This window comes from Ranitomeya imitator, chromosome 2, assembly GCF_032444005.1.
Source record: "Ranitomeya imitator isolate aRanImi1 chromosome 2, aRanImi1.pri, whole genome shotgun sequence".
NCBI classification, from domain to species: domain Eukaryota; kingdom Metazoa; phylum Chordata; class Amphibia; order Anura; family Dendrobatidae; genus Ranitomeya; species Ranitomeya imitator.
Genome location: NC_091283.1, coordinates 2609161 through 2621422, shown reverse-complemented (window position 1 = coordinate 2621422; position 12262 = coordinate 2609161). Strand labels below are relative to the sequence as shown.

Below are 12262 nucleotides of genomic sequence, written 5' to 3'. Positions count from 1 at the left end.
CCCTTGTTCTCAATTAACTATTGAAAGACAACATTGCTTTCAGGGGTTCTTGTTCTCTCTGGGATGGAAATATGCCAAGTATTAATGTGTTAGCTGGGTATGGATGGTCTCCATTATGGACACATCTCTGGGGTTTCCGTGTCATCCAGGGCATCAGTAGATGGTGAGTGGTTGACTCAGGTGGACACAACGTCACCGACGTTCTGGGATTCTCCTCTGGAGATTTACGCTCTTGTAGAAAAGCTGCGGTGACACGAAGAGTTAATGGAAGAATCTGAACGTCTCCATGTGATCAGAAATTCTCTTTTGTGCCTCTTCCTTCCAGTAGCGAGATCTGCAGTGGCCACAATAAACACCATTAACCATTGTTGTCAAGTTCCAAAAGCGCCGGCATATCAGGAGCCGTCCTTTATAGTGTCAGCCCCGATTCTGAAGCCTTGGATCATCCGCCGCTACAAAGGTAAATCAATGTTTAGATCTGAATAAACTCCGCAGTCTCCAGAACATCTATTCCCTCTACATTCCTTCCTCCCGTGTGATAAGATGTACAAGCGGCGCAACACGCACGGAGATTTCTCCTATTGTGCAAGCAACATTTCTATTGAGTCATGGAGCAGGAGTGTAAGATGGACCACAGCTCCCCAACCACTGGCCTCCACCCTGACACTGAGGTCACACAAAGCATTTCCTATAAGGCCGGAGTATGGAGCAGGAGTGTAAGATGGACCACAGCTCCCCAACCAGAGGCCTTCACCCTGACACTGAGGTCACACAAAGCATTTCCTATAAGGCCGGAGTATGGAGCAGGAGTGTAAGATGGACCACAGCTCCCCAACCAGAGGCCTTCACCCTGACACCGAGGTCACACAAAGCATTTCCTATAAGGCCGAAGTATGGAGCAGGAGTGTAAGATGGACCACAGCTCCCCAACCAGAGGCCTTCACCCTGACACTGAGGTCACACAAAGCATTTCCTATAAGGCCGGAGTATGGAGCAGGAGTGTAAGATGGACCACAGCTCCCCAACCAGAGGCCTTCACCCTGACACCGAGGTCACACAAAGCATTTCCTATAAGGCCGAAGTATGGAGCAGGAGTGTAAGATGGACCACAGCTCCCCAACTGTGGGCCTTCACCCTGACATTGAGGTCACACACAATATTTCCCATAAGGCCATAGGGACGGAGTATGGAGCAGGAGTGTAAGATGGACCACAGCTCCCCAACCGGGGGCCTTCACCCTGACATTGAGGTCACACACAACATTTCCCATAAGGCCATAGGGACGGAGTATGGAGCAGGAGTGTAAGATGGACCACAGCTCCCCAACTGTGGGCCTTCACCCTGACATTGAGGTCACACACAATATTTCCCATAAGGCCATAGGGACGGAGTATGGAGCAGGAGTGTAAGATGGACCACAGCTCCCCAACCGGGGGCCTTCACCCTGACATTGAGGTCACACACAACATTTCCCATAAGGCCATAGGGACGGAGTATGGAGCAGGAGTGTAAGATGGACCACAGCTCCCCAACCAGAGGCCTTCACCCTGACATTGAGGTCACACACAACATTTCCCATAAGGCCATAGGGCCGAAGTAAGGAGCAGGAGTGTAAGATGGACCACAACTCCCCAACCACTGGCCTCCACCCTGACACTGAGGTCACACAAAGAATTTCCTATAAGGCCGAAGTATGGAGCAGGAGTGTAAGATAGACCACAGCTCCCCAACCACTGGCCTCCACCCTGACACTGAGGTCACACAAAGAATTTCCTATAAGGCCGGAGTATGGAGCAGGAGTGTAAGATGGACCACAGCTCCCCAACCAGAGGCCTTCACCCTGACACCGAGGTCACACAAAGCATTTCCTATAAGGCCGGAGTATGGAGCAGGAGTTTAAGATGGACCACAGCTCCCCAACCACTGGCCTCCACCCTGACACTGAGGTCACACAAAGCATTTCCTATAAGGCCGAAGTATGGAGCAGGAGTGTAAGATGGACCACAGCTCCCCAACCAGGGGCCTTCACCCTGACATTGAGGTCACAGACAACATTTCCCATAAGGCCATAGGGACGGAGTATGGAGCAGGAGTGTAAGATGGACCACAGCTCCCCAACCAGAGGCCTTCACCCTGACACCGAGGTCACACAAAGCATTTCCTATAAGGCCGAAGTATGGAGCAGGAGTGTAAGATGGACCACAGCTCCCCAACCAGGGGCCTTCACCCTGACACTGAGGTCACACAAAGCATTTCCTATAAGGCCGAAGTATGGAGCAGGAGTGTAAGATGGACCACAACTCCCCAACCACTGGCCTCCACCCTGACACTGAGGTCACACAAAGAATTTCCTATAAGGCCGGAGTATGGAGCAGGAGTGTAAGATGGACCACAGCTCCCCAACCAGAGGCCTTCACCCTGACACCGAGGTCACACAAAGCATTTCCTATAAGGCCGGAGTATGGAGCAGGAGTTTAAGATGGACCACAGCTCCCCAACCACTGGCCTCCACCCTGACACTGAGGTCACACAAAGCATTTCCTATAAGGCCGAAGTATGGAGCAGGAGTGTAAGATGGACCACAGCTCCCCAACCAGGGGCCTTCACCCTGACATTGAGGTCACAGACAACATTTCCCATAAGGCCATAGGGACGGAGTATGGAGCAGGAGTGTAAGATGGACCACAGCTCCCCAACCAGAGGCCTTCACCCTGACACCGAGGTCACACAAAGCATTTCCTATAAGGCCGAAGTATGGAGCAGGAGTGTAAGATGGACCACAGCTCCCCAACCAGGGGCCTTCACCCTGACACTGAGGTCACACAAAGCATTTCCTATAAGGCCGAAGTATGGAGCAGGAGTGTAAGATGGACCACAGCTCCCCAACCAGAGGCCTTCACCCTGACATTGAGGTCACAGACAACATTTCCCATAAGGCCATAGGGCCGGAGTATGGAGCAGGAGTGTAAGATGGACCACAGCTCCCCAACCACTGGCCTCCACCCTGACACTGAGGTCACACAAAGCATTTCCTATAAGGCCGAAGTATGGAGCAGGAGTGTAAGATGGACCACAGCTCCCCAACTGTGGGCCTTCACCCTGACATTGAGGTCACACACAATATTTCCCATAAGGCCATAGGGACGGAGTATGGAGCAGGAGTGTAAGATGGACCACAGCTCCCCAACCGGGGGCCTTCACCCTGACATTGAGGTCACACACAACATTTCCCATAAGGCCATAGGGACGGAGTATGGAGCAGGAGTGTAAGATGGACCACAGCTCCCCAACTGTGGGCCTTCACCCTGACATTGAGGTCACACACAATATTTCCCATAAGGCCATAGGGACGGAGTATGGAGCAGGAGTGTAAGATGGACCACAGCTCCCCAACCGGGGGCCTTCACCCTGACATTGAGGTCACACACAACATTTCCCATAAGGCCATAGGGACGGAGTATGGAGCAGGAGTGTAAGATGGACCACAGCTCCCCAACCAGAGGCCTTCACCCTGACATTGAGGTCACACACAACATTTCCCATAAGGCCATAGGGCCGAAGTAAGGAGCAGGAGTGTAAGATGGACCACAACTCCCCAACCACTGGCCTCCACCCTGACACTGAGGTCACACAAAGAATTTCCTATAAGGCCGAAGTAAGGAGCAGGAGTGTAAGATGGACCACAGCTCCCCAACCACTGGCCTCCACCCTGACACTGAGGTCACACAAAGAATTTCCTATAAGGCCGAAGTATGGAGCAGGAGTGTAAGACGGACCACAGCTCCCCAACCGGGGGCTTTCACCCTGACATTGAGGTCACACACAACATTTCCCATAAGGCCATAGGGCCGGAGTATGGAGCAGGAGTTTAAGATGGACCACAGCTCCCCAACCACTGGCCTCCACCCTGACACTGAGGTCACACAAAGAATTTCCTATAAGGCCGAAGTATGGAGCAGGAGTGTAAGATGGACCACAGCTCCCCAACCAGAGGCCTTCACCCTGACATTGAGGTCACACACAACATTTCCCATAAGGCCATAGGGCCGAAGTAAGGAGCAGGAGTGTAAGATGGACCACAGCTCCCCAACCACTGGCTTCCACCCTGACACTGAGGTCACACAAAGAATTTCCTATAAGGCCAAAGTATGGAGCAGGAGTGTAAGATGGACCACAGCTCCCCAACCAGGGGCCTTCACCCTGACATTGAGGTCACAGACAACATTTCCCATAAGGCCATAGGGACGGAGTATGGAGCAGGAGTGTAAGATGGACCACAGCTCCCCAACCGGGGGCCTTCACCCTGACATTGAGGTCACAGACAACATTTCCCATAAGGCCATAGGGACGGAGTATGGAGCAGGAGTGTAAGATGGACCACAGCTCCCCAACCAGGGGCCTTCACACTGACATTGAGGTCACACAAAGCATTTCCTATAAGGCCGAAGTATGGAGCAGGAGTGTAAGATGGACCACAACTCCTCAACCACTGGCCTCCACCCTGACACCGAGGTCACACAAAGCATTTCCTATAAGGCCGAAGTATGGAGCAGGAGTGTAAGATGGACCACAGCTCCCCAACCAGAGGCCTTCACCCTGACACTGAGGTCACACAAAGCATTTCCTATAAGGCCGAAGTATGGAGCAGGAGTGTAAGATGGACCACAGCTCCCCAACCACTGGCCTCCACCCTGACACCGAGGTCACACAAAGCATTTCCTATAAGGCCATAGGGACGAAGTATGGAGCAGGAGTGTAAGATGGACCACAACTCCTCAACCACTGGCCTCCACCCTGACACCGAGGTCACACAAAGCATTTCCTATAAGGCCGAAGTATGGAGCAGGAGTGTAAGATGGACCACAGCTCCCCAACCAGAGGCCTTCACCCTGACAATGAGGTCAAAGACAGCATTTCCCATAAGGCCATGGGTTCGGAGCATGGGGCGGACTACAGGGCACCTCACAAACCATGGAACCTCCACCTGTGAGGATGACAATGAGGTCGAGACAGCAGAAATTGGTTTCCTCCGGAACAGTGGTTTCTTTCATGTCCGCCCTTCTCTCTACGTGCGCTAAGGCAAGATTGAGAGGGGTTTCTGTACTCGGACCCCCAGTGATACTTAGTCTCTAAGAATATATTATGTAAAATATGTAAAATGTTTGTAGGAACTGGACATTCTTACAGCTACAGGATCCTTTTTCCAGAATGTGTCCTGAATTATGGCTGACAGCAAAGCATGGAAAAAGATGGCAGCCATTAGACTTCTCCAGCTTGGGGTGACCCGACCGTTTAGACTAAATTAAAGATTACTCTTCGGACGCCTGAAATGATTCTGTAAGAACAAGAATCTGCGAAGAAGCCGTGAAGACGAAAGAGAGAGAACTGGCAGCTTCAAGGTGAAAACACCGGAGTGAATAACGGATCCCGGTGGGCAGCGTCTCTATGGAGAGATGAAAGGCCGGAGTCCTCCCGTCACCAGGGCTGTGTATCTTTATTTTGACAGGATACGCAGACTACCTACTCGATGGATGCACCGGGCTTTGGGGGAAGTCTTTAATCAAATGTCATCACAGACATTACAAGCATGGTCTCCATCGCGCAGCGAAGATGGCTGCTAACGGCACGAGCACATTCTGACATATTGACATGTCTGACCTCGGAGCGTAGACAACACCGTCTAGACAAACTCTTTATAGGATTGGTCACAACTACAGCTATCTGTCACAGGGATGAAGATCGCAAATGATTTGTGACTAAAGTCCAGGAAAAAAAAAGATTTATTCCACCACAGAGATGTTCAACTTCAGTAGACAAGAGCGAGTCAATGGGATTGATGGGGGCTATGTGCGACATGTTATGTCCTTCTCTGGATCACTATCAGTCTTTAACATATTACCAAATACTGCAGAAAGTTAATGTGGTGGAAACAAGTGGTAGACGTCTCCAAGCTTGCCATCAACCCTTCATTATGTAGGGTCCATTGAGGGGTCTATGAAAGTAAGGCAAGGGTAAGTGAAAATCCTCTGCAAATCTCCCCAAAAGCAAATCGCACAGCTTTTGACACCGGTGTAGAGGGTGAGACCACCCGCCACCCTGAGGAATGAATGCCAATCACTGTTCTCTGCAGTTGTGAGACCAAGGATGATTTACATGATCAGTCTCTGGCAGCACCATGGACACTTTTATGTAAGGATTGGTTGGGGCAATTCATGAGGGAAAAATAATGGACGAGGAGCAGCTGTGTAACTGTAGGGAGGTTTTGTTGGAAGGGAAGATGGCAGATCATGAGTAGTAGTGAGACATGGGAATCTTGTGATCTCCGCTCCATGGACCGCTATGTTCCCGTTATCACTTATGGCAATAAAAATGTTTGCATGTTTGTAAAGTGGCGCGGGGATGTAGCTGTGGTCAAGGTACTCGCCTATTGCGTCCCGGCACATTACATGAAGGTGGGGTCCTGGCTGGGTGTGTAGATTTTTGCTGTGAGAATGCTACACCTGTGGAGGCTGCCTATAGCTGATGACGCTTGTTTGCCTGGACCAGATGTTAACCGTTCATGAAAGAAGACACGAGGTCTTAACAAACAAAGCTCTGCATGGCAAGTATGTACACAGGATAGCGGTACACAACTTCTCGTACATATCTTCATTAATAAAGAGCCTCTCAGTCTCATTACTTCCGCGCCCTCACTCATTCCTGCCTCCACTGGTCTCATTTCCTTCACCACCACCTTAGCTTAGCAACACAGTACAGTCCGTGAAAGTAATTTCCTCTTCCCGCGGTTTTAAGTCTGATTCTCCTTGTAGAGGAGAGTGTTTGCCAAAATGGCCGTACTTAGCTTAATGCTCTCTGACACTTAGGGAACTCCCACCCAGGACACTCACTGTGTCGCACATTCTACTCCATCCTGGCACATTACCTTTAAGAGCTGTAAGCTACTTGGGGCCGAGCTGCTAGGTGTACCTTCTCCAGACCCTTCTCACTAGGTCACTTTGCTCTCTGATCAGTCCTCTGAGTTGGCACTGTCCTTCTCTGTGCATATCTGCAACTTTCTCTCTGTCTCAGTCTGTTCCTCAGGATCTCGCTATCTCCGTCCCGGTCTCCTTTCTCTCTTGCCACAAAAACACCCACTGCATGCAGCTTTACTGAGCACTCAGACCAAACACCTGCTCTAGCGGCAAGCTAGGCCCTGTCTGGCTCACTACCAGGAAGTCCTCTCTGATCCTACTGCATAGTCCCTCCCTCTCTTGGCTAGTCCCAACACTTAACTAGGTCTTACCCTACACACTGCCTGTTGCTGGGCAGAACTCAGCTTCCTAACAGTACAGGGCAGAACACCACAATACACCACATCACAATCCACACTACACATCACCATCACCATAACGAATGACATTATTATTATTAATTTATATAGCACCATTGATTCCATGGTGCTGTACATGAGAAGGGGTTACATACAAATTACAAATATCACTTACAGTAAACAAAACTAACAATGACGGACTGATACAGAGGGGCGAGGACCCTGCCCTCGGGGGCTTATATTCTACAGGATGGTGGGGATGGAGACAATATGTTGAGGGTTGCAGGAGCACCGGTGTTGGTGAGGCGGTAGCTCCGGTGTTGGTGAGGCCGTAGCTCCGGTGGTGGTGAGGCCGTAGCTCCGGTGGTGATGAGACGGTAGCTCTGGTAGTGGTGAGGAGGCAGCGGGGTCAGTGCAGGCTGTAGGCTTTCCTGAAGAGGTGGGTTTTCAGGTTCCGTCTGAAGGATCCAAATGTGGTTGATAGTCGGACATGTTGGGGCAGAGAGTTCCAGAGGATGGGCGATATTCGGGAGAAGTCTTGGAGGCGGTTGGATGAGGAGCGAATAAGTGTGGAGGAGAGAAGGAGGTCTTGGGAGGACCGGAGATCACGTGAGGGAAGATATTGGGAGATTAGTTCAGAGATATATGGAGGAGACAGGTTGTGGATGGCTTTGTAGATCAGTGTTAGTAATGTGAACTGGATACGCTGAGGGAATGGGAGCCAGTGAACAGATTTGCAGAGGGGGAAGCGGAGGAGTAGCAAGGAGAGAGATGAGATAGTCGGGCAGCAGCGTTAAGGATGGACTGGAGAAGTGCAAGGGTGTTAGCAGGAAGGACGCAGAGAAGGATGTTGCAGTAATCGAGGCGGGAGATGATGAGGGCGTGCACAAGCATTTCAGTAGATTGACGTTCTACACACAACACTTTACATTATACACAGCACTGATGTCTTCAAGGGGCAACAGGGCAATATGTTCATCTCCTTAAATGTTTTTTAAAATGACCGAGTAAAAAGAAAAGTTGCTGCTGTCCAAAGAGTGTGGCTCCCATGTCTGTACCACCCTGGGCTTCCTGACCGGGAGTCACCAGTCTCAAGGCCATACAAGAGGCGGTAGAGTAAATGTCAGGAGACCCGAGCCGATCCGGACATCACAGTCGTACTTGGGCCATAAATGCCGTCGTGCAAAACCGTCCTGGAGCTGAATGCATGCGCCCGATTTTCAATCAGACAGCACATGGAGGTCGTCCTACATGCTGCACATTTGTCTCATGGACACATTCGGAAGAATGTTTGGTCCATTCTTTTTATTCTGCAGACCTTCGATTGACTGTTATGTGGGACTATGCACAACGTTTCTTAGTTAGCCCCATTAACCCTTCACTTCCCAGTTCCCCTTGAGAGCGTGGCTCAGTGGTTCACCTCACAGCTGACTATTCTGCACAGGGTGTCGGTGTCCGCATGTCACTTACACTATAGTGACACACAGCCGGCGTTAGTATCACCGCTACATACACAATGATGCTCCGCTCCCTGTCAGGCGGTGTTACAAACAGCTGCTACAATATCACTGCAACACCTCGGTATCAGCGAACGCAGAGGAGACATTGAGACAAAATGCTGGGAAGGTGTTTTATTTCCATTGTGATCCATAATCAGCAGTTCTAGCAGCAAACACCTTCCAAGTAGGAAGCAAAAAAGACTCTGCAAACGCCGGCTTCAGCGAGTCTCCAGGACCGCCCTCCCGGCACCCACACTTTACTTCTTGTTAATCATTTATAGGTTACAAATTAATTGCCAGTGTTTTATGGCATCCTACAACCAATCCAGCCACATGAAAGGACACGTGGAGACCATGGGGCAGCACGAAGGAAACACGGTCATAAGAGGTCTGCTGAGGTAAGGAAGAGACCCCCGAGCTCAGACCGGAGGGATTACACCCTCAACGCCAGGCTCTGGTGCCATGATTGACTGGGGAACGTGCAGAAACATAACAGGAATCTCAATCAGACCCTGTCTGTGATGGTGTGATATGCTATGTGGAGGTCATTGTGTGTATATTTCTATTTTACTCATTTTCATGGTGTTCTCGTGTAGAAGGAGTTATTTGATAATTGCTGAATGGCTGTTGCTGCCATCTGATATCAGCCCCCACAGCACTGTATTGTTTGCTAATATGCTAAGGACATGTTGACCTAGCTTATTGAAACAATGAGCCCCTGAGACCTTCCCCCTCCTGACCTGTGAATGAGGAGGGAGACTTGTAAATATCAGGGAGGTGAGACACAGATCAGTCCTGTGTGGAATGATGATGTGTTCACAGCACCTCAGAGAGAAAGAAGAGTATATGGACTACGCTATCCTCTGTCTGCTGGATTGTTGGACTTTTATCCCGTTACTGAACTGCATTCGTGTTCTGGACTATTTTATCCTCTGTGTGGTGGATCGTATATGGACCTTTCGTATTTTTGCCTAAATAAAGGTCTTGGAGTTGCTCACTATTCTCTTGCTCTGTTGATTGTGTCATACCGGAGAAGGACCTCGTGACACCGTCTTTTCCACGTACTCGAGCAGAATGACATCTGTGCCAAACCCCTTCCTCTATCTTTGTATCTTGTCTGATCCAATAACTATAAGGTTATCAGGATAGCTCAACCTATTGGAAGAAGCAATCCTAATTGTCAGTATTGACCCTTTATTGACCATTACCATGTGACTTGGGATAAGATGGATCCAGACATTTCAGTCACTGTTTAGGGATGTTTGCACCTCATAAGTTATCCCTTGTAAAATAAATTCTCGCCAAGCCAATCACTTTTACTGTTTTCCACTGATAAAGGTCAAAAACCAAGAAACGTGTCTTCAAATAAAGGATCTGGTTTGGCTTCTTATGCTACGTCACGTGACCAGGCCCACTAAAGGGTCAATATTGGCTTTTAGGATGGCTACTTCCAGTTGGCTCTGGAGACCATGCTCTCCTTCTGGAGAATCCATGAATGAAGACCAGGGTTATTCTACGGTCATAGACAACAGGACGACCACAGGATTTACCACTTCCAACCTCATTGTTGGTGAAGACTAGTGGACTACAAGAAAAAGAAACAAGTGACTCTTCACAAGATGAACTTACTGACCAGATGGAAGGTAGGTGCTTCCCGAGCTCAGGATATTGATGACCTGTCCTTCAGGTTATCACGATGACACCAGGAATCTCCGCAGATAATCTGATTTCAGCTTTAGTGGAGGCCACATTGTCCAGAGCGGTGCGGCTCCATTCACCACATACATCTGCCCAATGCCCAAACAGCAAAGGGATGATTGTGGGGGTGTAAGACCACCAACGATCACCAATATCCTAATTGTGGGCATCCACAGTTACTGCTAAGCAGACATTACCAGAAGATTCAACAATGTGAAAAACACAATGAGGAAAAAGCTAAAGCGACAAGATAATCACTGAGAGAATGAAGACATCTCTGAGGTTCCGGACTTCTCTCTGGTCAAAAAGTAACACATTGCACCGAAATCCGTACCTTTACTGGCGCTCTCCACGTGTTCCAGCTCCTCAGGGAACTTCAGAAGATCTGGAAACTTTTCTTCACAGACTTCAGCAAGAAAGTGTAGCAAGGTGGATTTTTGGTCCGAAGACTTTGTGTCTCGAATCTGTTTGAAAAATTAGAAAATTACTGTTATCAAAGTAAAGACGCCCATCAATATACAAGGATTTATTGACGAGAGAGAAAAACACTCAAGCAGAAGATAACTATAGACACCAGTCAGGTGGAAATCATCAACATTGTGTTTTCCCATAGAAATACAACACAAAGAAATGTAACGAACAAAGTCTGACACACAATGATGTAACCAGGAAAGTTTCACTAAGTTGTAGACAATATAAAAAATGCATTGCTTCTATGCTTGGAGTCTCTGCTGTCCTCGGGTCTAGTCCTCAGATCAAGAACATAAATAATACAGTACTATCGCTGTGTGCAGAAATATAATATAATACCGCTCCTAGGTACAAGAATATATCTACTATAATACTGCTCCTATGTACAAGAATATAACTACTATAATAATGCCCCTATGTACAAGATTATAACTGCTATAATACTGCTCCTAGGTACAAGAATATATCTACTATAATACTGCTCCTATGTACAAGAATATAACTACTATAATACTGCTCCTTTGTACAAGAATATAACTACTATAATACTGCCCCTATGTACAAGATTATAACTGCTATAATACTGCTCCTAGGTACAAGAATATATCTACTATAATACTGCTCCTATGCACAAGAAAATACCACTATAATACTGCCCCTATGTACAAGAATATAACTACCATAATACTGCCCCTATGTACAAGAATATAACTACTATAATACTGCCCCTATATACAAGAATATAACTACTATAATACTGCCCCTATATACAAGAATATAACTACTATAATAATGCCCCTATGTACAAGAATTTAACTACTATAATAGTGCCCCCTATGTACAAGAATATAACTACTATAATACTGCTCCTATGTACAAGAATATAACTACTATAATACTGCCCCTATGTACATGAATATAACTACTATAATACTGCCTCCTATGTACAAGAATATAACTACTATAATACTGCCCCTATGTACAAGAATATAACTACTATAATACTGCCCCTATGTACAAGAATATAACTACTATAATACTGCCCCTATGTACAAGAATATAACTACTATAATACTGCCCCTATATACAAGAATATAACTACTATAATGCTGCCCCTATGTACAAAAATATAACTACTATAATACTGCCCCTATATACAAGAATATAACTACTATAATGCTGCCCCTATGTACAAGAATATAACTACTATAATACTGCCCCTATGTACAAGAATATAACTACTATAATACTGCTCCTATGTACAAGAATATAACTACTATAATAC

At 47.8% G+C, this 12262-nt stretch overlaps 1 protein-coding gene across 4 annotated transcripts in view; it reads right to left on the bottom strand.

Annotated features, from left to right (window-relative positions):
* Positions 1 to 12262, bottom strand: part of DIAPH2 (diaphanous related formin 2) — a 1874941-nt gene that overhangs the window by 714955 nt on the left and 1147724 nt on the right. For all 4 annotated transcript variants that reach the window (XM_069746079.1, XM_069746080.1, XM_069746081.1 and 1 more), the window contains one exon: positions 10841 to 10970. In XM_069746079.1, the coding sequence (XP_069602180.1) occupies positions 10841 to 10970 (130 nt within the window). The remainder of the gene's footprint in view (positions 1 to 10840; positions 10971 to 12262) is intronic.